Source organism: Anomalospiza imberbis, chromosome 3 (assembly GCF_031753505.1).
Source record: "Anomalospiza imberbis isolate Cuckoo-Finch-1a 21T00152 chromosome 3, ASM3175350v1, whole genome shotgun sequence".
Classification (NCBI taxonomy): domain Eukaryota; kingdom Metazoa; phylum Chordata; class Aves; order Passeriformes; family Viduidae; genus Anomalospiza; species Anomalospiza imberbis.
Window position 1 is genome coordinate 93,200,617 of NC_089683.1, and position 27,508 is coordinate 93,228,124.

Genomic DNA, 27,508 nt, shown 5'->3' on the forward strand with positions numbered 1-27,508 from the left:
TGACCCACCACCACAGGCTGCTATGCAGAATTCCTGCCTAGGATCAGTGCTACTAAGGCAAGTAAGGATTTGTCAGGGCACAAAACCCTCATGCACGAGCTCTCCAAGGCTCTGTGCTGGCAGCTCCGAGCAGCTATTGAAGGCAGTGAAGAGGCATTAACACACTGCTTTGGCAATCAATGAGATATAATTAGTAATCAACATCAGAAATGTGACACTGGTATATACATTTCAAATTTCCAAGTATGCTTGTCTTAGGAACAAACCTAGGTAGCTGATAAAAAAATCATGAGGGCCTCAGTCTACAGTCTGGCTTTATTCCCATCAAGGCACTTTGCTTTTAATTTCAGTGTGGGAAGAAAAATATTTGCAGAGTTAAGGCTCTGGCACAAAACTCTTGCTGCTTCTTTAAACAGGAGCTGTACTGCATCATGTTATCTCCCCGAGCAGCTATCCCACTTTAGCTTTCTCAGAGGTCAGCTATTATCTCTGCTAAGTACATCCGGTGTAGAAAGGAAATTCCTTAATCCTATTTTGTGTGCTTGTTTTCATATGCACAGCCATAACTCTCCCACATCCAGCCTGGGTTATAAAATGAAAATCCTTGATTGCCACTACTGTTCTGTGCTGTACAGGAGACAGATGTCCAACAGGAGAAGTTTGCTGGGGCTGGCTCTTAATTCTTGTGTGCTACAGCAGAGGTATGTAAAATTAACAGACATTGCTTAAAATGCAAAGCAAGAAACTGCATGGATTTTCATGTCTACTAAATGATAACTACTGGAGTTCACAGCTTTTGAGGAATACAGGAATCAGGAATATGACAAAAATTGGCAGAAAGAATGTGCCTAATTTACTCAAGGAGTATATTTCACTTTGGTGTATTTACTTAAGCCTCCTAGACAAGAACACCCTCAAAGCTTATTACAGGATGTTTCCTCGCATTTGGGCTGACGCAGGGCTCACCTGCCCCTCCGAAGAACAATCTTCCTGCAGTCCTAGCACATGCTTCCCAAAACTAATCCTTCTAATTTTAACTCCCTTTAAATTAGACTTAGCTTCCTGGAAGGAGAAAAATGCAGCACCATGATGCTTCCATGTCCATCTGCAACCACCAAGAGAAAAACCAGACAAACCAACCACCTCACCTCCACCTGTGGTGCCAGATACCATCCCAGGGGCATTTGCAATCCTCTAGGTTTGTACTTATCCCTGGTAAAACTGACCAGCCAGAGGGCCTGTTGGAAATAGGAGGCAGAGATATTTAGGTCACTCCAGGAAAAACACAAACCCATAGCTCCTATCCAAGCACATTTAAGGATTCTCAGAAGTGTCAACTTGAAGCAAGTTCAACTCTCATTCAGCAACACGTTTGTGCTACAGAGGCCTTTCCTGCACCTCCACTGTATAAGCTGACAGAATAGTGACTCATTAAATACTTGGGCATTTTTCTTATCCTAGACAAGAAGAAAAACTTCCCTTTGAGAAAAGAAGGTGAGTTTGCTACACCTGAAAATGAAATTAAAACAGTCCAACCAAAAGCTATTTATCACTGCATGAATCTTTACTGACCCATGAGTTTTTTAATATACATGAAAAATAGTTCTGGATTGATTTTGTTTCTACACAGAAAACACCTCCTGAGCCCTGCTTTTTTGAATGACATCCTTCGTTCCTCGTTGGGCAGAGTACTGAAATACAAAATTTAATACTATATGAACATTTTTAACAGAATATTTAACAAAAGGGAGTAAAAAGTCTAATACTTTTTTAAAAAGCAATATAAAAATCTGCATTAGGAGTAAAATGCAGGTCCATCCAATCGTCCAGTCTGTAGAATCACTTAATCATTTTCTCCTGTAACAAAGAGGTGCACATTCTTCTTGGACTGTAGCATTTGAGCTGTGCGGTCTATGCCAACCACTGCTGCCAATTTCTGAGCATCATATTTGGAGTAGAGCACAGTACAAGTCCAAGTAGCATCCACCCCACTGTCTGTGGCCTTCAGCATGTTACAAATCTCACTGTAGAAGTGGGAGTATGTTGGTAGCTCATAGAAAATGAGGTTCCTAATGCCTTTTATTGTATACCTGTAGCACAAAAAATAAAAACAAAAAAAAAATTGAGAGAAATTTTACAAAATACGCATGTTAAAACATCAGTCCTCTATCAAGTCTTCCAATTTCCATCAACCTCAATGCACACCAGCTGTAGCTCAACTTTGCAAAACCTGTGTCATGGACTGAAGACTAAACAGAGAAGTGGAATTGAGGGGGAAAATCTCACACTGCCAGGCACAATGACTTCCTCTAAAGTACCAACCACCACCAATTTATGAAGTGGTCAGCTTCTGCAGCTTGGATTTTAATACAGTGAAGCCTGATCAGACCAAGCCTCATGAAACTTTTTGTATTTGCCAAAACATCTGCTAATAGAAAAAAATCATGTTCTATTAGGAACTTGAAAACAGCTGCGGTCAGGATGCAACAAATTTTCCAAGTGGCCCCAGCTTGCTGTATTGCATTATTGAACCAATTATATACTCCTTCCAAAATTTTATACAATTACTGTGGCACAAATAAAAGGCCCAATGAATCCCATTTGCAGGCTGTATCATCCTGTCCTGACATCACTGGAACTTGGCAGCACTTACCTTCCTGAATAAAGCTTTGCTCATAACAAAATATTAAATTATCTGCAAAGGGACTGCTGACAACAGGCAAGAACTTGAAAGTAAACTTAACAACTCTTACTTCAGTCAAAGAAATCCTCAGAGAGATCCAACAGATTCAAAAAGCAGCACAGCCCATCTATGATAAAGGTCAGACTCTACCTTCAGAACAGCACACACACAACTCAGAGGGAAAACTCGGTTCACAGCTCACCTTTTGTAGAAGTGGAAACGCTCAGTGAACAATAAGAACTGCTTCTCTCCCTTGAGAAAGAAGCGCCTTGCTCTGCAGACAGCAGCCTTTTTCGTGTATTCGCAGATGTGAGTGAAATTCAGGTCCTCTTTCTTGAAGTAGTTTCGAAGGCGCACGTAGTCGAAGTAGGACGGGATGTAAATGAGCGTGTGGGACATGATGGCGTCGCGGTACTCGGGCAGAACTTTGTCGACGAAAAACTGAAACCTCAATTAAAAAAAACAAATACGTTTTAACCAGAGTGAAACTTCAGCTTTCTAATACTGATATGAGCTGAGACAGGAGTATCATCAAACAACAGACTGCCAAAGATTTTCACTACACTTTTCCTTCTTTTAACTTCACAGGATTTCTGCATGTGTAGAAGATAAAAAGCTTTACCAGCACTACACAACTGTGGTAGAGATTGGTATTTCTTCCCCAGACTGTATTCTCCAGTGCCTTTGGCAAGGAGAAGGTCAGTATTCCCCTCCACCTGTGCAGAGCTCAGTCTACACCTGAGGACTAATGAAGATGTACTTCTGTGGTGAACCCACAATGTGCTCTGCAGTACGCTCCACTAAATCTGAAATTGCAGTCATTAGGGCACAGCAAAACAGTCTGAGACACACAGTACCTTCCATCTATCACAGAAGTTACACTGTCAGCTTCTAATCTCCGAAAAACATGAGGAAGCTGGACCACAACATGGCTGATGGAGCCAGTGAGCGGCACGTTGCGGACGGCCACCTGTGGGAAGGAAGCTGGATGTTTAGGGAAGCAGCATTCCAAAGGCAGGCACACTGCAGCCAGCTTTCTGCAGCTCACATCTGACAGCACAAGGCTATTTTTAAGAAAAACAGTGCACAAGGCTGTTTTTAAGAAAGCTCCAATACAAAGCTCCAGTCATGATGTACAAACCAGGTCTGTTAAATGCACTATGACTGTTTATGCCCTGAATCCCCTATATTTGAGATGGTGTCCTGAAGTTTTTACTTTTCCTGTTTCTTTCAAAATACTAACAGTTAATGCATCTTACACAGTAGGAGATAAAAAAAAGAAAGCAGATGAACTCTCCATTTAACAACAAAAGAAGTAAAACAATATAACTTGAGTCTGTCAAATTAAAAAAAAACCAAAATCCAATTTCTGACATTAAACAGCAGCTACTATCAAACAGAAGTACCAAATAAGCATCACTGCATGAGGAGCAGTTCTTTATGCCTCTGGCACAGTATCATGGAGATTCAGACTGAAACATTTGGGTGAGGGAAATGATAGGCACACAGTCTTTCAGCAACTGAGTTACAGAATTTTTCTGCAGATTGGGTTTTCTCTTCCTCTCTCCCTCCCTTCCCCACCAACATTCCAGCTCCTCTGCGAGCTCACCTGCCCAATGTAATTGAAGCAGTGTTTGTTGAAGACAGAGTTAATCTGGGGGTCCTGGAGGGCACTGAACAGCAACGTCTGCCGATAGTACTTGGACCAGTTGTTGAGATTCAGCATCCGCACTCGGGAAAAGTCCACCCCGTGGGAATCCAGAGGCAGCAGGTTAATGTGCTTCATCAGGTGCTGCACAGACAGATGAAGACACATCACTGCTGACATCCCTGATTGCCTGCAAAAGCCTTAACTGCAGTGGGAAAGAGGGCAGGGACCAGCAAGGCAGCACAGAATATAAACAAGCAGCATCTCCCAAGACACCACTGTCTGGAATTTACTGACCACAGCAAGAGCAATTTACTTGATTTCCTGCCGCAGAACTGAAAGCTACCATCTCTTTAGTCACCAGGAACAGTAACTTTCTAATCTTCTCCTGGAAGAGTATAATGGATTTGTTTGTATTAAAGCCAATGGGCCCAAGGTTTCTGAGCTAAAAGAAGACCAAGCACAGCTCAGCTCTCATCACATTCATGTAGAGTTTGAAGAAATTCACCGCATTTTGCCCTCAGGGAACAATGCCTAGGACTGGCATCCCTGCCACCATTTGGCAGGCAGTTACACTTAAGAGGGAAAAACAGAAAACAGGCTCCAAGACTCATTCCTTGGATATTGTGTAGGCTCATGTGCCCTTTCTGCGACTCCTGAGAAAAGAAGACCTTCTGGACTCATCCAAAATGCATAGTGACGTCATGTAGTCAAAATTTCTGGTCCAGGTACCTCAGAGGTGTTTTTACGTGGAAAAGAAAACCCTACCATTTCAATCCTGAAAACTTCTATTAACCAAAAGCCAAAAAGCAGGGGTACTGCTGCAGAGTAGCCACAATTGCTACTTGCATTAAATGTACACAAAACCCTTCACACTGTTTAACTCTGGACATGACTGATGCTTAGTATCTCTGCAGTCAGTGGAGACATGCACCAGCAGCTCCTCTTGCTTTCTGGAGGAACCTGAATTAGCCTGCACAGATTCCTCACATGGCTGCAATCTGACTGAGACACTGGGCAGTAAGACAGTTGGCATAATTTCTCCCAGATGTGATTAAAGGAATCATCATTCTCAATGCTGCAAGATTATTAGAACTGTCCAAAAAACACCTTTGATGAAATACACTACTAAAGCACTGAACTAAGTTTTAGAGTTCTGAATACTGCCCAAAATCTGTAGAAAAAATATTCTTGGTATAAGGAAAATATCAGAGTGGAGAGAGGAAAAGAAATAAACATCCATGTCTAGAATCAAGTCAGTAAAAAACATCAATACTGCTCACTGCCAAAACTGAGTAACATCAGGCCAGCAAGACACAGCACAGCACAAAAATGAATACATAAATGGAAAACTCACCAGAACATGTTCCCAGTTCTGCATCAGGTAAATGTCTGCTTGATCAATTATGAGGATTTCTATTGATGACAGAAAATCAAAGTCTCTCTTCTTCTCCCCTTCTGCACCAATGACAGTCCTGATGCCCAGGGGAGAGGCAATGATGATGTCTGAGGAGTAGAAGGGTGCATAGAGTCTCATGCTCTTCTGCAGGATCGCAACCCCTGTCCAACAACACCAAGAGCAACTTCTCAGTTAACATCAATTATCAACAACATTCTTCCAGGAGGCTCTGGAATGGTAATTTCCCCCATTTCCTCTCCCCACACTGATGAATATAGCTGGACACAACTAATCTGTCTGAAAATCTCCTTTCCCCAAGAAGTGCTTACCAACCCTAACATCATTTGACAAGCATTTGGAAAATTTTCACGTAGTTTGGCAAAGCATTTCTGTATTATTTTTTAAAATATTTTTCATAATCTGCATAAAAATTTTAACTGAAACATATTGTTTCTAATTTTCTGCTGAACAGGTGAATGAGGAGACTGAACAACTTAAGAAAAAAAAATGCAGAAATTATTAACTACTCCTTTCTCCCTGAATCCTGAACTTTGGGTATTACAATAACAGTTACTTTGATCTGTCATGAAAGATTTAGGGGGGGATCTTTTGACTATCAGCTGCCTTTATTCACAGGGCTGAAAGATTTTTTACTAAACCACAAAGGACAAGGTTCTTCATGATACAGTGAGTAAAGTCTTGCACCTACACTGCTTCTCACACCACATGTTGCAGGGTACATTCTGAACCAGCTTATGCATCACATCTCATGTTATAGACATGAAAGGGAAAGAATCAAAGGAGTTTGTGTCATAACTACGTGGCCGTATTTCTAGAACCCACAGTTTCCTGGTCTTTAAAATGCAGCTAGTGCAGACCACATTCAAACCACCCCCTTCAATCTGCCCAACAAAGTCTCTCCAGCTTCTCTCCCTGTCCATGTGAAAGTAGATGGCATGGCTTCAGCTGAAGGCCCTTCCAAGAATTTCAGAGAAAGCAGGAGGGACCCTTCCCGCTGTCTATTTCAACCCAAGGATAAAAATGGAAAAAGAAAGAAAAAAATAAAGGTTCAATTGGTTGAATTTCCAGGAAGAAGATATCACTTGTCACAGCATACACACAGCTTAGAAACATCAAGTCTTTTTTCTGTTTAAAAATGTGAAAGAATGGTGGTTTCAGTAAGACATAACAAATGTGCTTTAAATGAGATCTTTGTGCAGAAGTAACAGGGTGTGCAGCACAGTAAGAAAGAGAAATTATTCTGCTTCTATAATTTGCTTCTGCAAGTTAACAGCACTGAAAGTTTCTTCAATCATGTCTTAACACTTAGTAAGTGGAACAAGCAAAGTGTGGTATGGGAGAGGACTAAAAGGAAAATTATTATGCTATTGAAAGTAAGATGCTCTCAGCCTGAGAGATATTCACTAGGGAAAGAAGAAAGACTGACTGCGACCTGCTCACATCCTCCACTGTATCATTACATTTCTTGGGGTGCCAATTTATCTTTCAAGGTGCAGTGTTTCAAAAGCCTCTGATATGTCAAATTAAGATAGAAAAACTGCCTTCTCATCTTAGCAGCTCCAGGAACCAAGCCACTAGCTAGTTCTATGCATAGTGAGTTACTAAACAGCTTAAGTTTACAATATTATATGAAACAGTCTCACATTTTCTGCTTGTACAACACTCCTACTTGCTGGCTACCCATTTGCTTCCATTGGAAGCACAGCAGAAAACTGCTTTACTCAGTATTGAGCTTTAATTTTGTTGCAACCATTACACGAGACATTGTGAACAGGCTAATTAAACACAAAAGATTTTTTTTTTAATAACATGAAAAGATTTTGTGCATTTTTATAACGTGAAAAGATTTTGCTGCAAAATGAGGTGTGGGCAGTCCTGCTAGAATAAAGCTGTCATTGCATTTTGTATGATTCTGAATTTGATGTGAAAATAATTACTTCTCTATTTTCTCCTCCTTTTTAAGCTCTGGCAAGGCAAGAAAGATTTTCAGAAAAATTCAGGTTGTCAAGGCAAAACCAGCAGGAATACCACACAGCTTAGAGTCTCACCAGAACTTCCAGCCCTGATAGCTCTAAGGCGTTTGGGAAAAATTTGTTACTTAGCAGTTCTGTACAAGCTAAAAATCATCTGCTCCGTAGGTTATTACCAATTCTGAAGTGGTCATCAATGTTGCCAGCAAAGACGGCTTCATAATCTTCAGGTCTTTTCAGGTTGGGGGGCTTCTCTTCTGGGTCAGAGCCAAACTCCCCTTTAAAGCGCTTTTTATTACTTACATCTATTTTTTTCTTGTCATTCACTTCGAGGAGACTGATGAAAATATGCACAATCCGCAGAGCACATTCCCTGAAGGGCACTATCATCAGTACCTGTGCAAATCAACAGTTACAGAGAATAACCCATAAAACACACTCGCCATTATGCGTACGCTAATTAAACTTTTGGCTTGGATTTGCCCCCGTGGGGCATCCCAGCAATCAAAACAAAACCATTCTGACAAGCAGCAGGGAGGGAAGATACACTGGGATGCAGTGCTCTTGAGCTGGTTGTGGCCAGCAGTTCAGCCTGGTTCCCCAGCTCACTCAGGGTACCAGTACAGGGGAACTGAAATCTAAGCATGTTCTCCTGTCCTCCCTAACCCCCAGGCAAGCAAGAGCTCCTGTGACACAGAGACAGGGTCAAGGGCTGGCTCTTGGATGGGTGGCAATAGTCTCTGCATAAAACTCCAAAATATAAATGGCTAATGGGGGAGTCAACACAGAAACCAGAGATTTGCCAGGCATGCAGCAAACACTGAAACCCAACTCTGGAATTGTTCAACAAGCAGCTGGCACACTGGTGACAGGCTGCCATAGCTGAATCCACCTAGTTATCAACTACAGGATGCTGTGAATCCAGGGAGGATTGGTCTGGGGCCCACACCCCCACCTGTGACCGATGGCCTTGACAGTGGGGCTGGGACTCCCTGAGGTACAGAAAGATCCTTTCATGCAGGCAAGTCCTTACAAGTGCCTAAGGACCAAAGAACTTCTGGCACATCCCACACTGAGCGACAGCCTACACTACCTGCACTGATACTGAAGATTGATATGGAGGCACCTGTCTGCACTGGTAGATTTAAATATGGAAGCAGGAAAACTTGTCAGTCTGTGGTGATAGGGGGACAAAAAAAGAGATTAAGTCAAACTCATGGCTTGGCACAGAACCAGGCTGGCTAATAACCCTGAGCTCACTGCTTCTCACACGGCATTTTCCTTGGCCATGGAGGGCAACTTTCAGGGATGATAAAGGAATGTAGAAAAGCAGATGCCCAGGAACACATCACCTGAGAGAGCAGTGACAAAAGTACTTGTGGATAAACTACCAGGATGTTTGTACAGCCTGAGCAGGCAGCCAGGGGGGGATGAGGGAATCAGAGCTCTCTTACCTTAGGCCTGGTGAGCCCCTGATCCCTGTGGTCATCACTGTCAGTGCCTGGCTTTCGATCCCTCCGTTTGGCATTGTTGCTGAGCACCTGGGCATTGGCCTTGAGGACATGGTTCAAGGCATGCAGGCAGTAAGCGTGCCGGATCTCTTCTCCGTTTGTTAAAGCATTTCTTTCTGGGTAGAACAAGTCCCGGTATGAATTCATGACACAGAAGAGCTCTCTTTGTAACGGGGTAAAAGAGGAATCAGTTGGTTTGTCCACTGCAGACAGAAATTGTTTATTCACTTTTGGCCAAGTGGATTCCAAAGGCTTGTGGAGATGAAGCTGTTTCACATCAACTTCTTTCTCTGGTTTCAAAGTTTTATGTTTCTCCAAAGTGGAAGAAAAAATTACTTGACCCAGCCTTGGCCACTGAAAAAAATAAAGCCAACAACACTGAGGAGTCATATGTACCAAACCTTGCACACTTCATATCACCACAGCTGGTGACATCAACTTCAATCAATTTCATGAAATTAAGGAAATCATCTTTTCATAATAAAAATGGAAACCTTTTTTTCAATATGCAATCCCTTTTAGAGTCTGCCAGGATAAGTAACAATAAATTTCAGCTTGGTAGATCTGGATGGATGTTGCAATGATGTGTCTGTAACTGTTCCCATACCAGCTGAAACTGAGGAATTTTCTGCCTAACCTGCCCAGCGAATCAGTGGCTCAAACCAGGGACAAGATGAGAACCCTGGAGTCCAACTGTGCTTACCAATTGACCCCACTGAGGTACGTGCTTTGATCAAAGAAGAAAATAAACCCATTAGGGGCTAATCCCAGAAGTTGTGATACAGTTGTTAAATGCAGTCTTGTTGGGTGTATGTCTGATTTTGAACAGCTAACACTGTAGTAGAGGAAAACTCTAAGCCTTCTGCCATGCAAGTTGTCCCCAGCTGTCCCCGTAAAGTAGCTACACCAATTTAAGCAAAGATATATCATGCACTGCTTCAGGTGGCACTGGTAATTTTGGCCACCATGTGCCAAAAAAGTAAATTAAATTAAAAAAAAAAAAAAATCACAGCTTTCTCTCTGACTAACTAACCATTGGATATCTTCCAATGAATGTCACCCAGCATATGGCTGACCAGAATGGGAGGCAAGTCTCCAAAACAAAATCAGATGTGGAAAAGTTATGAAGCAAAAGTTTGTCTAAAAATTAGTATTTTGAAAACCAATATTCTCTGTCAAGCAATGAGGTGGTTTTCTGGTAATGTAATTCACATATTATTGCCAGAATGAAGTAATAAAGTCATATAAGTAATAAATTCCCCTTCACTGGCTTGTTAATGTGTACAAGGACAGAGCCATCCTGAAGCAAGAATGTGAAAGTGCATCACAAGTACCTTTAAAAGTGTACATGGTCACCTCAGAAGTTCAGCTGCAGAGCATATCCCTGGCATTGTGCTGTCACCACTCAGAAACAAGCCCTGTTTCCACCCCTTATCAAGGTTTTGGGACTACAGCTCAAACTCTAAAGCTATGTGTTTCAGGTGTGTCACCATATGCCTCCTGAACAGCAGACTTCACATTTCAACTCTTGCTCAGTAGTAAATGAAGAACAGTTCAACAACAACACAGTGAAAAAAATCTCGATAATTCTAGTGCCAGCAGCTAATAATAACTATTTTATCTACTTCACCCATATAAAAAAAGGATAATTTTGATCCAGGCATTTTTAGGAATGCTGGATGGCTACAGAAAATTATTACCTGACTTTGACTTGAAGTTTTAGGAAGTGTACTCATTTTCTCTATTTCCTTTTCTTCAAGTTCTTTGTCCATGTGCTGCTTAAATGGATCTATTTACAGTAAAACAAAAAAACAGCCTGAGAACTATTGCAGCTAATAGTAGAAACAAGATGCAGAACGGATTTGCAAATGAGATGAACCATTTCCATGCTGGCCAACACCACAATTAAAACTAGTTACTTCAAAGCACTTGGAGATGAGAGAAAGGATGTCAAAATCTCTCTGTAAAGAACAGAGAGAACAGATTTGACAGATTGCTTTTAAAAAAGAAAAAGAAGCACTTATGGAAGTACTAGAATTTTCAAGCACTAATCAAATGTTAGACAGGATAACAATATGTAGTGGAAAACAGTGGCAATTTTTTGCCTTAAGCTCTGACATGTCCATTGCTTGCAGGTGAAAAAGGCTGTCAATAGTAAAGTCCCAAGTGAACTTGCTAACCACCTTCCTAATTTACAAACAGTTCTGCCCAGGGCTTTGGCCAGTGATATGAACACAGTCTGCAATAAAGCAGAGAAATATTAGGCAAATTTTGGAGAAGGGCGGCAAAAATTGCCTGGAGTGAGAAAAAGTCTGATTTATCTAATCAGCATTTCTTTTTGGAAAGCAAAGGAGAAGCAAAGAACTGTTAAATCACATTATACTCAAAGACACTGGCAGCACAAAGTCACATGCAAAGTTAATTTTGAAAGCCAAGCCTTGTATCCTGCTTGCAGCACAGCAGCATTCACTGCATAAAGAAAACTAATTAGGGAACACTGGTGCTTGCCAACAAATATCCAGCCCACACACAAGTTACCCGGGCAAAAGTCAAGACATTACTGATCATGGCACTGAAAAAAAATTGAGAAAATCTTTCCAGAAAGAGAAATGAACTGGATAGAATTTAATTGTACTGCAGGGTCTCTCCTCAGTTGAGTTTTAATGATTCCAACATTTTCCCAATAAATTAGAGGGAGTAATGGGATGCATTTTAAGGAATTTTAGTGACCCTGGGACCAGAGTAGGAATTCATCCTCTTTCTGCTATCTTGGGTAATTAATTTTCTGCAATAGATTATAAAGACACTTCCAAGCTGCAAGAACCCACTGAGAAGTAGTGCATCATTTATAGGTGGAACAAAGCTGTTAGGATACTTAGCATGCAGTTGGAGAGCTACTGTTCTCATTAAAATGCAATGCCAGCAGCCTAAGTCATATTCTCATGGTAACAAGAACGAGCTGTTTTTTCTATCACATGGCCCTTTGATGCTTCCACACATTTCATGTATCACCCAGGCTGCCTCCCAGATCTAATGTCAGCTGCTGCTCCAAGATGACAAGCCAGCATCACTAGGGATGCTACAAACATATTTCTCTCTCTCAAACTATGCCATCTGATATTAAAGGCACAGAGCATTAAATATGAGCAGAAGCTGTGCAAGTGCCAGTGCGTGCCTTGTCGCTGAAGGATCGCACACCCGTAACAAATAACGGGTTATTTTGTAATACACAGTTATTTTGTTACATATGGTGGGACAACTCCAACACCGGAGCTTCAGATGCATCCGTCAGTGCACTGAGATTCTGGGATACACCCTTAAAAGACACTACACGTGCTCTGCTGATGCTTCATTCTCTCCTGATCCTGGTGCAGTCAGACTCCTCTGCATAACCTTCAAAATTCTGAGAGCGTCAAGCATTTGTCTAAATTACTGTGGCTGCTCCAAGCTTCTCAGAATCTGACCTCTAACTCCACTGAGATGTGAAGGATGCCCTCACAGGTCAGCTTTGTGATTATCTCCTGTGCTGTTTGTGCCAAGAACATCTTCCATAGTCAAGTGCAGCCTTGCAGAGCTCTTTGTATTACAGTGGCTTTTAAAACTACTATTAAAGCAGCAGAACAAGGTAACACCCTTCACACACTTTCCTAGTTCTTGAAACTTTAAGCTTTACCGGTCATAGTAGAAACCCCACATGAATCCCAGTCCCCAGGGGCTACAGAGAACAAATGGTTCAGCTACACATCTGCACTAGCGTTAAGGGTCCCTTATGTAACCAGCAGCATGTGGGCAGCATGAATAATGTAGTCAAAGAACTCAGAAGCTGTACAGCCCATCGCTAGGGTGTTGGACAATTTAAACATGTTTACAGATACTCCTCTAAAGGCAGACCCTTAAACACAAACACACAGTTTTTTACCTTGTGGAAGAGCTTGTGAAGAACTGCTGTCTCTCCTATCTGCATTGCAATCTCCACTCTCCTCTTCCAAGAAATTGGTTTCCAAGCTAAATTCAGATTCGTGTTTCACATCAGTAAACTCCTCAATTACTCCATGACGTGGGTCACAAGAGGTATCTGTGCCATCAGCCTGCTCCTGGCTGAGCATCTGCTCTGCTGTGTCTGTGGCTGTCCATTGTTAGAAAGAAACAGGTTATTCTCTCCTGGAAAAGTTAATGTCTGTAGATGTTGTTCCCTTTGAATTAACGATATTCTTCTCCCAAAACTCTATCAAAAAAGATAAAAGCAGACTTTGCATTCTACCATAGATGACTTTTGGCTAGCATGCCAAATGTTACATAATACAGAACGTGGTCCCCCAGACAAAGAAGTAACCTGTTTGGGGAATTTAACTTTTAGTTTCTGAAGATCCTAAATAACTGGAAATGATTAAAGGTTGACTCCTCTCTCCCAGCATTTCTTTGCAGATTTCATGAATAAGGACACCTCACCGTAAAGGCGGAGGTTTCCTTCCAATTTCCATATTCTTTCCCATGCTGTGAGGCAAACCTTCCCCTCCTCTCGGTGGCACAGCCAAGCCAGATGCTGCTCGAGAGAACAGCTTGTGTCTCCCATGAGTGGGTGAGAACCCCTGGTCTGCTGCTCCATGTGGATTTCCTCTGTGCTGCCGCACAAACAACATCTGAGGAAGCAGCAGCAGGCTGTCTGACGGAAAATGAGCACAGCTACCCTTTCCCCTGCTAAATCCTTCAGCAGCTGCTGCTCCCACCCACACAGAGCCAATGGAGCAACAGAGTCTCCAAGGCAGAAGAGCACCCAGCCAACAAGACAGTCTACACCAGGATCCTGGCTAAAAACATACATTAGTGAAACAACATTCACCAAAGAAGCATGGGAAAAGACAAACTACCTTCTTCCTCCTCTGGAATATCATTCTTATCTTCTTCACCTTCCTCTGCTTCTCCAATCTTCTGGGACCCTTCACTGCCCATTTCTGCCTCACTTTCCTCAGCTTCTTCTGATTCACTTTCATCTTCCTCTTCCTCACTCTCAGACTCAGGCGAGGTCTTCAGGGTAGCCAGGAGCTTATGATATCCAGAGACCTGTTCCACCTCAGTCTCTGAATCGCTTTCTTTACTTGATTTATCAGAATCCTCAGACTGGACAGGAAAACACGAGTGTAAATAGCAACAACAGTAACAGCCTATAAAGCAGCAGGCAAATACCCTTACCTCTACTTGCACTATTATGTTTCCCCTCTCACATTAAACCTTGACATAGATGCAATGGAATTTTTCAAAACCCAGCATTTTATGCCAATAATTATGCTGGACACCTCCATTTAGGTTTTGAAAGCATCTTGGGAAACAGGCTGAAGTGCCTCTTTCTGCACCAATTTGACTTGGAGCATCACAAAACCCAGTTCTTTCAGTCTCAGCTGACTGAGGACATTTGATCTCCACATACAAAGCATTTATTGAACCAGCATCAGATTCTTCTAAGAAAACCAGACACGGATTGAAAATTGTAGAAAGGTACCCATACAAGGGACAGAGCATGCTGGAAATGCTTCTGGCTTTCAAGAAGGTAAGTGAAATAACTGTCCGTGGACAATGGTTCCCCAGGGAGTTGGTCAGGTTTGGTTCAGCTGTACAGCTTTACACTTCGAGCAAGACAGACTTTAGCCAATTCTGTCCTGGGCTTGCACAAACCAGTGTCCAGATTATAGCCAAAACTATAGTGAAACCATGAGTATCAACACACCACCATTAACTCCTTTCTTAGCTTATTTTAGCCCAAATAGGAAAAAAATCAGTAAATACTATATTAATGCACAAAATTGCTAAAGGAAACAAATGAAACAGTCATTAATTTTTCCAAATTAAAACTCTGAAGTCTTTTATTAATCTGATCATAAAGGAGGTTACCAAATCCTGACTGAAAGAAAACTAAAACACTGGCAACCTGAAGTTTTAACATATTTCTTTGCTCAACAGAGAACAAAGTCTCCTAACTCATGCAACACTAAGTTTACCAACATTATTAAAACAACTTAAGAGAGTGATCTGATTTGCACTGTGACCAATACACAAAAAAGTTAAGAACTGCTGTTATTTCCTGCTGCTTCTGCCCTCTGATGGTATTACAGCTTAGAGGCACACATTACAGAGAACAATTCAGAGCCACACAAAAATCACATTCATCTTTTTCTCCGAAATACTGTTTTTCTACGTGGAACAACTTAATCAGCCTGAATAAGCTGCAAACATTAAATGCTACGTTTTTCACTGAATAACACAAAGAGGGAGGAAGGAAGGAAGGGAGGAAGGGAGGGAGGAAGGGAGGAATAAAAATACATTACCAGTTCACATATTTGAGTTGCTTCTGGTCTTCCAGAAACCCTGAAAAGAAAGCACTGAAATACCTTACTCTGCCAATGATGTTACACACAGGATGAAAGAAATGAGGGGGAGAGTGAATTGATCAGTTATGCAAGTTTAAAGAAGTTAAAAGAAAGCTTAAAACCAAACCATCACACATGTCTCTCTAAGAAAACAGACTGGGCATTTACCCTTAAGGTAAACCTTAAGGGTCACCCCTCTCAGGTGACGTGACCCTCTGTACATGAAGCCTAAGTGCTCAGGCATCACAACTGATCAATAAAAATTATGAAATAAAATCCAGTGCTAATCAGTAGATGAGGTCTCAAAAGGAATTAAAAGAATCTAGCTACAAGGATAGTTTGTAAAAAAGTTAACCAGAGACAGCGACTACTTCTAGTGCTAAATATTGGTCTGTGAAGTGGGAAAAAGACACAAACTAAAGGAAAACCAGCATCAATTAACCAGTGCTGGGACTGCAATTCTTCAAAGAAGCCACTGTGCAAGCTAGGCTTAAACTAACCACAGTTCCTTCAAAAATATACAGAGTCTTGTGTGGGAGTGGCATCACTGTACAGGGTGACATACAGGACATTCCCTCCGGCAGGCCTTCCACCCCAATCCACACAGGCCAGGAGGGTCCCAGGGGACACACAAACAACAGACCTTAACACTGCGTGCCTGCTCCTAAAGGCTTTACAGCAGCACCACAGATCACACAGCATCGCGACTAAGCAGCTCCTTCCTCAGAAGTTTACACGTGGGTACAAAAGGAAGGCGGTCATTTTGACAGACGACCCTCCCCCGAGGAGGGAATGGCTCTTGTCACACAGATCTTCGCTACTCCCTTTCCGAGATCAGAAAAGAGCACGGAGTAAACAGTGGGAAAGCTGGAACCCTGACAAGCCGAGAGACCGGACTGGTATCAAAACGGGAGCCCACCTCGCGCTCCTCCCTTTCCCCACTCCTCGTGGCAGCCTCCGGGCTGCACCACAAGAGTTTACATTTGTTGCAGGAATATCTCAGCCGAGGTTTCTTGCTTTCCATTCTGCCTTCGAGATTCCCGGCTCACGAGCGGCAGCGCGCCATGCACCTGCAACTCCCCTCCTTCCCTCGGGAGCCCCGGGGCAGCGTGAGAGGGAGCGGCCGCCGCCCGGGCCGGCCCCGGGCTGAGCGGGGCTCCTCGGCCCTGCAGCCCCGGCACCGAACCGCGGGGAAGGCGCGGCCCCGCGCGGGCTCGCCCGGCCCGGCACTCACTCGTCATAGAACGGGTGCTCCTCGCCGAACTCCCGCAGGTGCTTCTTCTGCTTCTTGCTCAGGCTGCGCAGCAGCTCCCGCCCGGCTCGCCGCTTGCCCATCCCGGCGCGGCCCGCTCCACGTGGGTGCCCGGCGCCGCCCGGGGATGCCGGGGCGGACGTCGCAACCTGGAAGGCGGGGCCGCGGGCGGCTGGAAGGAGAGGCGCAGGGGGGGTGAGCTCAGGAGCCGGGCCTCGCCCCGCCGGCGGCGGCTTTGTGTGCCATGCCGGTAGGGCGTTTGGTCCTGCGAACCGCGCTGGGGAACACAAAGTACTGGCAGGGAACACTTGTCCCAGAGTGTGTCCAAATTCAACCCCGTTCCCGAAGCTGCGGCCCGCGACCCCGAGCTTGGTGCGGGCCGTGACGCGTTTCCGCTGCCGGAGCCGCGGTGAGGTCGGCGAGCAGCGTGTCGGCAGCGGGGCGGGCAGCGCGACCTCGCAGCCTGGCGCTGCTCTCGGGCTGACGGAGTGCAGGTGGACACTACTGGAGCTACAGCACTTTATCCAACTGACCCGTGATCTGCAGCGCTTTGCTAAAAGCTACACATCTTCTCGGAAAACTTCTACAGTCGGGCTAGAGGAAAAGGCCCAACACAAGTCCTTAAAATTCAGGCTCCCTTATTCTAAAAGCAATCAAAAGCTCCAAATGAAACCCCACTAAAATCTGGCTCTTCTGACATATCACTGCTGAATCTTACTGAGCGCTGCTTAAGCGTGCTTTACTGCATAGGGAGAAAAACAGTTTTTCAGAAACAACCATAAATTGTGTCAAATAAAGTGAATTTATTTTCAGTTCTTTGCATTAAAAGCTCTTCATATTCTTTGTATCCCCGTGTTTCTGTATGACCTAGATGAAACGCCTCTAATCTTTATTAACGAGGGGCTGTTGTAATTTGTAAAGCACACACAATAGGTTTCAGTTGTCTCTGGGAGTACAAGAACTAAGTGAGAGCAACATAATTCCAAAGAGGATGGAGACAACATGGAATATTCTGGGGACCGAGTTTAGCATTTGGATTGTAGCTTCTTGTCTGTCTTGACCTGAGGGCACCCATGGATTTGACTGAAGCAAGCAAGCACATTAACTGCACTTCAGTTACACAGAAGACTCCAGGAGTTACTCCTGCGTGTTGTTAGTCCCACGGTCTGTCCCTTCAATAAACCCCTCTGGCCCGGGGGAAATTGTCTTAATCCAAACCATTCTACCAACCTGCTTTACTCAGTACCCCGAAGCACACAGACAGCAGCAGCAGTTGGCTGTGCCCAGCAGCAGAAATTCCCTTGGCAGGTTCTGTCAAAGCTAACATGTTATGTAACATCACTAAAATAAACGATTTCTAGCTAGCAGGGTTTTTTGGTGAAGTTGGCAGTTATGCTCTGTAAGAGGAAAAATATTGCCAATCAATCCCACTTCTGTCAGGAATGTGAAAAAGGCAGTGTATTTTTATGTTGCAAAATTGTTTCTTGTTGACTTACAATTTGGCATTGGGAGACAGCAGGAAGAGCAGGAGTCTACTAAGTGCTGAATCAGGAGAGCTCAGGAACTCTTTGGGGATTGCATTCTTATGTATTAAAAAGGGAAAATTATAGGACCTTGGTGACAGCAAGCCTGTAGCTTGGACTCCAGTGTTGTTTGTACACTCTTTCCAAAATTCTGGCTATGGTATTTCACACTACTTTGTGGAGTTTCAGTCTGCTTTTTAATATTGACTTATGAATTAAAAATGCATGGATCTCATTATTTTTTGATGTTCTGAATGCCAGCACTTGCTTCTGTGGCCACTTATTCACACTTCTTTTCACCAGAATGGGAAAGTTTTTCTAGCAGCTTAGAAGATTTGGTCCTGTAGCTTGAACTCTATCTTCACCACCCCCTTTTCCTCTCTCCATCCTGACTTCAATTTAACCACTGAAACCAATGATATTTCTGGAATTGTTTCCCTCTTTCTGCTCAGCTCCTTCCTCCCTCCTCCCCATTCCTTGTGTGAGAAGGATCCTGCTTGAGCAGTATTTGGTGTTTAGGATTAAACTACTTAAAATGTTGTGGTGCCATTGATGTGTGTCTTAGAAGATGTTTTTCCCAGGAAATGAACACCTCAGCTTCTCTGTCGTGAGGCATGGGCAGTAAAGCAGCACTGATGCTGATATCCTATAGACCAGCAAACGTAACCACTGTTATATGACAATCTCTTTCTTAAATTAGATCTCTTCACTTGAAAATTTTAAATAAAATTTTTAAATGAACTTGTAAAATCACCCTGGAGCTCCTAGTTGCTAACATGGTAACATATCACCAAGCAATGTTCTTTTTACAGATTTCTTATGTACCAGCATCTCTGATTCCAGCAATAATACTGGAAAGAAAAGGAAGGAGAAAAGCTTGCATTATTTGAAATCTGTTCTGCTGACCCCATTCTGTCAGCAACCACAACTAAACCCCATCAGCAGAAGTCTGCTGCTGCTACCTGTGTATCTCCAGCACTTTTATCTGCATGACGTTCCAGAGACAGATGGTTTATGAAAGACATTTCCTTTCTTTTAGAGAACTCTACTAATATGAACAGAATAGATATCTCCTTGTTGGCTTATTGCCTTCACTCTTTTGTCTCACAGCAACTCCCCTTCATGCCTTTCTTTATACCTGCTTTTCCAGCTCGGTTTTGCCCTTTCCCTTGTGAGATTTTTTTCATTTCAGTGTATGTTTTTAATTGAAACAAATGTGTTGATCACATGCTTTCTATCCAAATTCATGAATGGAGAGCTAAAATTTCAAATTATTTTCCCCTAAGTTTCTTAGGCAGTGTAAATTACATGATGGACTCTCATATGTAGCTTGTGAAGTTGCATGTTTATTTATTTATATTGTATGCACTTCTGTGGATATAATGAAAAGAAAGATGGGTAAGCTACAACACTGGCTTGTAGCAAAGAGAAAGGTAAGAAAGGAGTTCATGTCTTCCCTTTCTGTACATCACTCCTTTCATATTCAAACTGGAATTCTAGCAAGGTAGGAATGTGATGCACATTACTGTGAAGCACACAGCTCTGCTGTGATGCATGGAACATCCCATGTGGCATACACTGCCTTTGTTTAAGGGAATGAAATTGCTGATCCTGAAAATTCTGCTATATGGATGCAAAAGTGGGCACTTCAGACAGGGATCATTTAAACTTTGGATGTCTGACTCCTAAGAACACAACAGAGCATGCTCAAACTCTGATGTCTATAAATAGTATGAAGCATAGGGTATTTATTGCAACTACAAATTTTCTGACTGAAAAATCAGAGGAGTTGGTCAGTAGGAAGGAAGATTACTTGAGACAAAACCTAAAGCAATAGTGTCATAGGTTGACAAAGGGTTGTAGTGTTGCTGTTGGCATTCGCTAAGAAATGTGGCAGGAAGCAAAAATGGAGAAATGTGGTATAAGTAGGAGAAAAGAAGATGGGAAATAGTTTATCCAACAGACTAGTTTACCCAAAATTGATAAATTGATAATAGTCTGGCATCCATAATATTAAACATGACACAAACATGAAGTGGATTTTCAAGAATTTCAGCATTCAGAAGCCATCCAGTATCAAAAGGAGATGGTGATTTTCTATTTATGTATATATACATAAACTTTAACATATATAAGTAAAAATAAACTTTACCTTTCTACAAACTTATTATAAATTAACACAGTCACCGATCACAGAACACTGTAAAACTTCTTCACTTTATAGCAGTTTAGTCTACATGTACTGGAATTATGAGCAAAAATAACTTGATGAAACAAGTTTTTATAAGAGAACCTTTATTTAACAATGGACTGTCTCAGTCAATGAGGTTGATAGGAGCAATGAATTTCAGTACTAATGGAGCCAAGTACCTGGTGTGTTCATGACTTTACTTCAGTTTCTTCTATTTGAGGTAGTGTATCCCAAACAGGTTTCTGAATGTGTTCTGGTATTTTCTCTATCTTAGTCTAAAAGGAAAGAAAAACAACCACTTACTGTACCAGCCAGCTAACATTTAACTACTTTGCTTTATTTATTTGGGTTGACACATGAATCAGATTTAAAATGCCACCTAGTGGCACTTCTAAGCAATACAGTCTCTTTATCATGCAATATTTAGGAAAATCTTCCTATCAAACTGCACCCATTTTCTCTGCTGACTTTCTAAAGACTTCAGTAGTTACTGGTACTTGCATCAGGACTCCTAACAGTTAATAATGTGGGGTGGAAACTGACCTTTTTCACTTCCATGGCAACCCCTTCAGGTAAGTTTCGTTGCACATACTCCAAGTAAACTGCAGCGGTACTGCCTGTTAGGTATTTTAACTAAAACAGAAATAATTTTTTTTTAATGAACAACTATTAATAATACTTCAAACAGAATTAAAAAAAAATTTGCCCTGGCTTCTTTAGCCCTTGCTATGGGGACCAAACATCTTACAGGAAGCCAACTTCCATAATATTCTGAACAGAAGCAGGTAATCTGTACTCAACTCTCATGTTAGTGTAAAGCAGTTACTTCATTCCACAGAACTGCACGTGCTACCTGGGAGCACATGCATTGATTATGATGGAAGTGGTGGATCTCAACACTAAAGGTATCAGATGAAATTAATTACAGATGATACAAGAATCACCAGCTTTTCTACACTCCCAAAGTTCAAGCCTGTTATAAATCCTGCAACTACAGAGTTCCACTGAAATACTGATTTTTTTAGTTTCTCCTGGTTCCACTGATTTACTGATCCTTTAGGTTTTCCTGGAAGGCAAAAATAGGGCTTATAGTGTGTGGGCAGCCACTCATGTCAGGGGACTTAAAAGTCCCATTTTGCTAAGCACTGTGCAAATATACAGTAAGACACCCGGGAGCCACAAAATGCTGGCAGTAAAACTTTCTTCTAAGAAAGTCAACCACAGCTGCATTCTAAACCATGCAGATGTCTGTGTCATCAGCCACAGAGCTGGTGGTTTGTCTATGCTTCCTTTCTTCTACTTCCTACATGCAGTTTTAGTCTGCCACATGATGCTGCACAGAACAAAAGTATGTCTGCTCAAAAACATCAGACCAATTCACAGAGAACAGAACCCTTAGCGACTGACAATGCCAATGATTTAGCTGCATCTCCTTTCCTTCCTGAGAAAACGCTCATCCCAACGATTTTTTGAAACCAAGAGCATAACACCCATCAATTCTACCTTACTTTCTTTAGCTTTTTTCAGCTCTTAAGATGATGGTAAAAATAAAAAACTTTTTGGCCCAAAAATTATGTAGGCTGTGCATTCAGAATATCTCGTGTTGCGTTTTATGTAACTAGGTCAGCTGTTTTCCAATATTCTCCTGCATTCTACCCCCAAAACAATTTCATTTGTGCATTAGCATGTAGTAATATCTTTGAATTGTGCACCTAGAAAAATTTTGTTTCCTTCTTTCTTACCTCTAAACACATGTAATGTGTTCTCATTTCATACTGAACTCTGTGCTTCTTGTAAATGTGTACAGATTTGAGAAGTGTAAATCGTTCTATCGTCTTTGGGGGTTTATCTCTGAGCAAAGAAGAAAAAGAAATTTTCATGTTATATAAAGGATGATAATACAAGTTTATATGCAAGATTATGCTGAAATCTCTGTTCTTATTTGACATTTAGAAGATCTACGAGGAAATATCAAACACTGGTACAGTTTGTTATTAACTCACATGGGCATGGTTAACACTCAGGTATTAACCAGCACTGGGTCAGGGAAGCTACAGCCCTGACAGCTGTACAGAAAGTACTGTCAGTAACCTTCATGTAGGTAAAAAGCACTTCCACCATGGCAGTGCTGAGTGCAGAACTGCTGCTGCTTTCTCATCACTGTCCTGCCATCAAAGAAGTGTTAGGTCTGTAATCTGAGAAAAAAATGTCAGATCATAGCCATTTCTTATAAAAAGAAAAAAAATACTTCTACACAGAGGACTTGAATTACACTAGATAACAGAAGAAGCATCTCACTCCATATCACTCTACAGATCAGTTACTTACACTTTTTCAACAGAGATGCCAAGTTCTTTAGCTGCAAGCACTGCAAAATATTCATAGCTGTCCAACACAGCTTTATCGTGGCCTTTAACTAAAATGGACAATCTCTTGTACAGTGTTTCTGGCTCATCTGAAATAGATACCTGCATTTTTGAAGAAAGGACAACAGTTACCACACCATGTTCTTCTTAATTAATGCATGCACTGTGTATTTCCTTAGCCTGCATGCCCCATTTGTAAAAGAGCAAAACACCCCACAATCTGCTGAGCTGCTTATTTTAGTTTACCTAGCAGCGTCTGCCTGTATTACCTTGACTGACAGGTCTCACTCTACCAGGGAAGGCAAAGTGTGAAGAAATAGCTAACTTCTGAACATTTAGGTAAAATTTCTTCATGCAAAAAAGGAATGCCAGAGAGATATAAGTAGCACAACACTTGCAACGGCAAGAACAAAACTCATTGTTGAAGTAAGTCTGGAGCACTATTTGTATTTTATAGAGCAGTGTGCAAATACCCAAGAGTTTGCTTGGGTATGGAAATTAAATAGACCATTATGGACAGCAACCAGAATTCTCACTTCACTAAGCCCTAAGACTACTTTAAACACAGTAGTCTTCCCCAGGCGTATTATCCTTCATGTTTGTACAAGTGCAAGTTTATGACTTTCAGTTAGAGCTTCAATTTCTGATAGTCTGGGCTCACTGATCAACTGGAAGAGCATTAATGAGTGCAGAAGTGCTGATTTTCCCAGAGGTTCACTCCTAGGCAGTTTAGCACACTAAATCCAGCACGTACCAGCCACAGCAGGAAGGCTGGATCAGCACTGTAGATCTAATGCTGCCTGTCAGATGTTTCTGAAGCCCTTGTCAAAAGGCTGCTAAGCTGCTGCAGGCATTGAACTGAATATGGCCAAAAAGATGGTATTTCATAGAGTTACAGCTGCACAGAAAAGGAGAAAAGTTACTGAGAGGCAACTGTGAGCTACAGAAATCTTGTTAGGAAAAAACCACATCAAAACAGAAGATCTCAAATACCAATAATCTAAATTATTCCTTTCTCTATGACAAATTTGACATCACTAAGGCAGACCTTCAAAAGCCTGCAAGAAAAGAATTCAAGTTTTTCTGGAGGTCCTCTTTATTACTAAGATAATATACAAAATACTGTGTCACAGAACACTCACCAAAGGATTAGTCTTAGGCTCCTGTGTATCACCATGGGATCCAGCCAGCCGTGCTCCCATCAAATTTGAGCTCCTAGAAATACAGTCATGGGGAAAGCATAAAATAAGTTGTTAAAGTTGGATTTTATTTTTTCAGGGACTATGGAGGAGCAGTGGAAGGAGGAGGGGCTGTTACACTTACTGAAGAAAATACTGCTTTTGCATAATTCTGCTTGCATAACTGGCAGGAAAAGCTGATCCCTGTATAAAACAGATAAGTTATGTTATGATGATTTTTCCCAAATCAGACAGCAGCCAGTTAATACAGGTTTATTAAAGATTACTTCTTTGCACACCAAAGCACAGTCACCGATTTGACAAACTAGGAAGTCTGCTCCACTGGAAAACACAGGAAAACAGAAACGTGGAAATGTATTTCAGTATACAATAGCACCTAAATAAAGAAGCATGTTAAGGGCACAGTAACAGTATGCACTTACTGAGGCACCTGAGTAGCGATTACAAAGCATATTTTTAAGAGAAAAAAACTATTTTTGAGGCATCAGATGCCATTTCTGTATACAGTAATATTTTCTATTTAGTTTTACTTTCATGGTATAATATATATCCGTTTTGTCAAGTGACAAGCCTAGGTAGGACTTAAAAAAAGGAATTGAAAACAGTATCCTATAAGTGCAAAAATTCAGACTGTGAATTTAACTGGAAATTGACTGTTTTTTCAGAAAAAAAGATCCTTGTGATTTTGAACACTTGTTCTTTTGAAGAGAACATTTAAATAGAAATACTTCTTACAAGCAAATGAACCATGTTTAAAAGATTACATGATTTTCTGTGTTAAAAAAGGAATATAGTTGTTAATCATGTGACATTACTCTATCTCATACTAGAATAATTGTTCCCTTCTGAACATTATGTGGCTTCTAGCTTCCTTCCACTAATTCTTAATTTGGCAAAGTTATAGACTACTTGGTGGGGGGAAAGGAACTCTCACTTAACAGAACCTCAGAGCTGCAGCAGAATGCTGAAGCCAAATTAGTTACTTATCTTGACCCTTGATCCTCTTTTTTGACATCTGCTGGAGTCGTAGCTTTAGGAGAGAAGACAGATACCCTACCCAAGAGTTGTACAGGTGACTGTCTAATCAAATCATCAGAAAACAGCCAGGCTTTACACTTTTTCAGGTAATCTTACTGTAGTTGCCTGTGGATCTGCACAACTCACTCTATGATGCTACTAGGTCCCTAACCTTTTCCAGTATGCATCATACACTCATTATACATCAGCAGTGAGCAAAACTGTTTTCCTGAAGTAATTTTGCCTTAGTCACAATTTATCTACAAATGCTGCTTCCCATAAAGAAGATGTCTGCAGGAAGAGGCAGGGGAGACTTCTGTTTACAGAGCTGACTATGGTACAAATCCCTCCCCTTAAGCAGTCCTTTCAAATCCAGATCTTCACAGAGGCACTACTGTTACATTCCTTAAGTGCATAACAAAATAGGCAATTTCAGGAGCACTGAGTATTTGTCACTGTAGTTGATAATCATTCAGAAAGTTTCAAAGTTTATGCTGAGCCTTAATACCTAAAAGTAGTGAAATAAAGCTAGTAATTATCTAATGACAGCTAATAAAATAGAGGGACAAGAGCACATAATGACAGGACAAGGGGGAATGGCTTCAAACTGAAAGACCATAGGGGTAGATTAGATATCAGAAAACAGTTCTTGACTGTGAGGGTAGTGAGGCACTGGAACAGGCTGCCCAGAGAAGCTGAGGATGCCCCATCCCTGGGAGTGTTCAAGGCCAGGCTGGATGGGGCTCTGAGCAACCTGACCTAGCAGAAGGTGTCCCTGCACATGGCAAGGGGTTTGAAATAGATGGTCATTAAGGCCCCTCCCAATTCAGGCCTATGATTCTATGGCAAAATTATGTTGACATTTGCACTCAAGTCTCTCTTCCTGAAGTCAGAATGCTGCCTTCCTTCCATTCAATGCCAAAATAAAGTACAGTAACAACCAGCTGACACCACTTCAGGAAGCAGACAGGCCCATGATCATAAAAGACTATTCAGTGCAGGGCTTAAGCTGTTTGTGCAAGTACATGACACACAATCTGACCTCAGATGACAAATGTAAGGCTATTAACTGTAATCATAACTGAATTTTTAATCTGTTTTGTGTTTTTTAATGCATGTGCATGTGCAGGCTATGCTATGTATTCTTTTACTTATAACTGCTTGACCTGGTAATAAGGATTTATTATTTGCATGCAAAGATAGACGCACTGATGGTATATTGTGCTATGTGGTTTTAGATACAAAAATTTCAGTCTTAATGCAATAAAAATGAATAAAACAAAACCTGGTGAAGCAGTAGAGTCCTATCTCACACACTAAGGTCTGCAGCCTTTCCAGTATTCTAGGATTGTGCATGTTATTCCTACCATGCCATCTCCCTTTGTTACTAATTAAGCAGATCTGCATTAATTCAGAAGTTTTTGTAACATTAAATTAAAGGTGCTCTATGCAAACTTTGACAAAATGATACACTGAAAACCTCAGGTAGTAGATTTGACATTCAGTGGGCAGGAATTCGTAAACAGCTTCGCTGTCTGATTTAATGATGTGCTCTTGCTAATGGCCATCATAGAAGGTGGAAATGACACTCAAAGACTGCAACGAAACAGAACCAAGACACTGCACAAAACATAATTACCCCTCTCCTATGCAAAATAGCCTTAATTTTGATTGGTTGAGAGCCTCTGAAGTGTCTGGGTGAGACAGACGCCTGAAAAGCAAGTCCAGAACACACTGCATAGTCAGAAGAGAGTTTAGGGCTTCAGAAAATCCAATTTTCTCAAATTGAGAGAAAGCAATCACTGTTTTAAAGTCCAAACTAGCAAACATCATCAGAGCATTCCTGTTATTTTACGTGGTAACTTCCAAGCTTTGAAACTTTTATACTAGAAACTCGCCTAGCACACGGCCTCCAAATCCAAGTCACCTACTCTTCACTATCCCTTCCACCCGGACTAAGTGCGGGAAAACCACAGAACTACAGCGAAGAGCTCGCCAGGCGATGATGGCGTGCAGAGACACGGTCCCACGCTGTACAGCCCCAGCCCTCCCGGAGCCCGAAGGATAGCATTTGCCACGTCCTCTTTTCCCACTCCCCTCAGGAATGAAGACGCCGAGGAAAAGGACGAGGAGGAGGAGGAGGACGGCGCTCCCGCGTCCCCTCTCCTGCCATGCACCGCACCTGACAGAGCCGCCGCCACAGCCACCCCGCCGCCATCTTGGCTCCGCCCCGCATCGCCCGGAAGGAGAAGAGCGGCCGCAGCCCGCGCCTCCTTCCCCCGCTGGGGCGGCCCAGGCCGCGGGGCAGCGCTCGGGGGTGCGGCGGCGAGCGGGGAGCTCGCACGGCGCCGCAGGAGCCGTACGAG

At 42.1% G+C, this 27,508-nt stretch overlaps 2 protein-coding genes across 3 annotated transcripts; both read right to left on the minus strand.

The window, feature by feature from the left end:
* Positions 1–1,543: 1,543 nt before the first annotated feature.
* On the minus strand, positions 1,544–16,979 carry UTP25 (UTP25 small subunit processome component). Of its 2 annotated transcripts, XM_068185820.1 has the most exons (12): positions 16,829–16,979; positions 15,553–15,592; positions 14,101–14,350; positions 13,152–13,358; positions 10,933–11,021; positions 9,176–9,586; positions 7,898–8,117; positions 5,689–5,891; positions 4,293–4,475; positions 3,541–3,653; positions 2,886–3,131; positions 1,544–2,090 (listed from the first exon to the last, which is right to left on the minus strand). In XM_068185820.1, exons 1-12 carry the CDS (start codon positions 16,927–16,929, stop codon positions 1,844–1,846), a joined length of 2,310 nt encoding a protein of 769 aa, XP_068041921.1. In that variant the 5' UTR covers positions 16,930–16,979; the 3' UTR covers positions 1,544–1,843. The 2 variants fall into 2 exon arrangements, with proteins under 2 accessions (XP_068041921.1, XP_068041922.1); XM_068185821.1 differs by lacking the exons at positions 14,101–14,350; positions 15,553–15,592; positions 16,829–16,979 and adding an exon at positions 13,682–13,865.
* A 3,670-nt stretch (positions 16,980–20,649) lies between these two features.
* On the minus strand, positions 20,650–27,402 carry MRPS10 (mitochondrial ribosomal protein S10). The gene is made up of 7 exons (XM_068185808.1): positions 27,325–27,402; positions 24,250–24,308; positions 24,069–24,141; positions 22,889–23,028; positions 22,303–22,411; positions 21,104–21,193; positions 20,650–20,835 (listed from the first exon to the last, which is right to left on the minus strand). The coding sequence occupies exons 1-7, from the start codon at positions 27,376–27,378 to the stop codon at positions 20,749–20,751; spliced, it is 612 nt and encodes a 203-aa protein (XP_068041909.1). The 5' UTR covers positions 27,379–27,402; the 3' UTR covers positions 20,650–20,748.
* Positions 27,403–27,508: the final 106 nt, after the last annotated feature.

Coding starts and splice junctions, on each gene's coding strand:
- MRPS10 (XM_068185808.1), bottom strand. CDS start 27,378: ATGCGGGGCGGAGCCAAGATGGCGGCGGGGTGGCTGTGGCGGCGGCTC. Junction 23,029..24,068: donor AGCCTAAGACTAATCCTTTG/GTGAGTGTTCTG, acceptor TCAAAAATGCAG/GTATCTATTTCAGATGAGCC. Junction 22,412..22,888: donor GGCATCTCTGTTGAAAAAGT/GTAAGTAACTGA, acceptor TTCTTTGCTCAG/AGATAAACCCCCAAAGACGA.
- UTP25 (XM_068185820.1), bottom strand. CDS start 16,929: ATGGGCAAGCGGCGAGCCGGGCGGGAGCTGCTGCGCAGCCTGAGCAAG. Junction 14,351..15,552: donor CAACTCAAATATGTGAACTG/GTAATGTATTTT, acceptor TTTCCTGTCCAG/TCTGAGGATTCTGATAAATC. Junction 2,091..2,885: donor CGTTTCCACTTCTACAAAAG/GTGAGCTGTGAA, acceptor TTTGTGCTACAG/GTATACAATAAAAGGCATTA.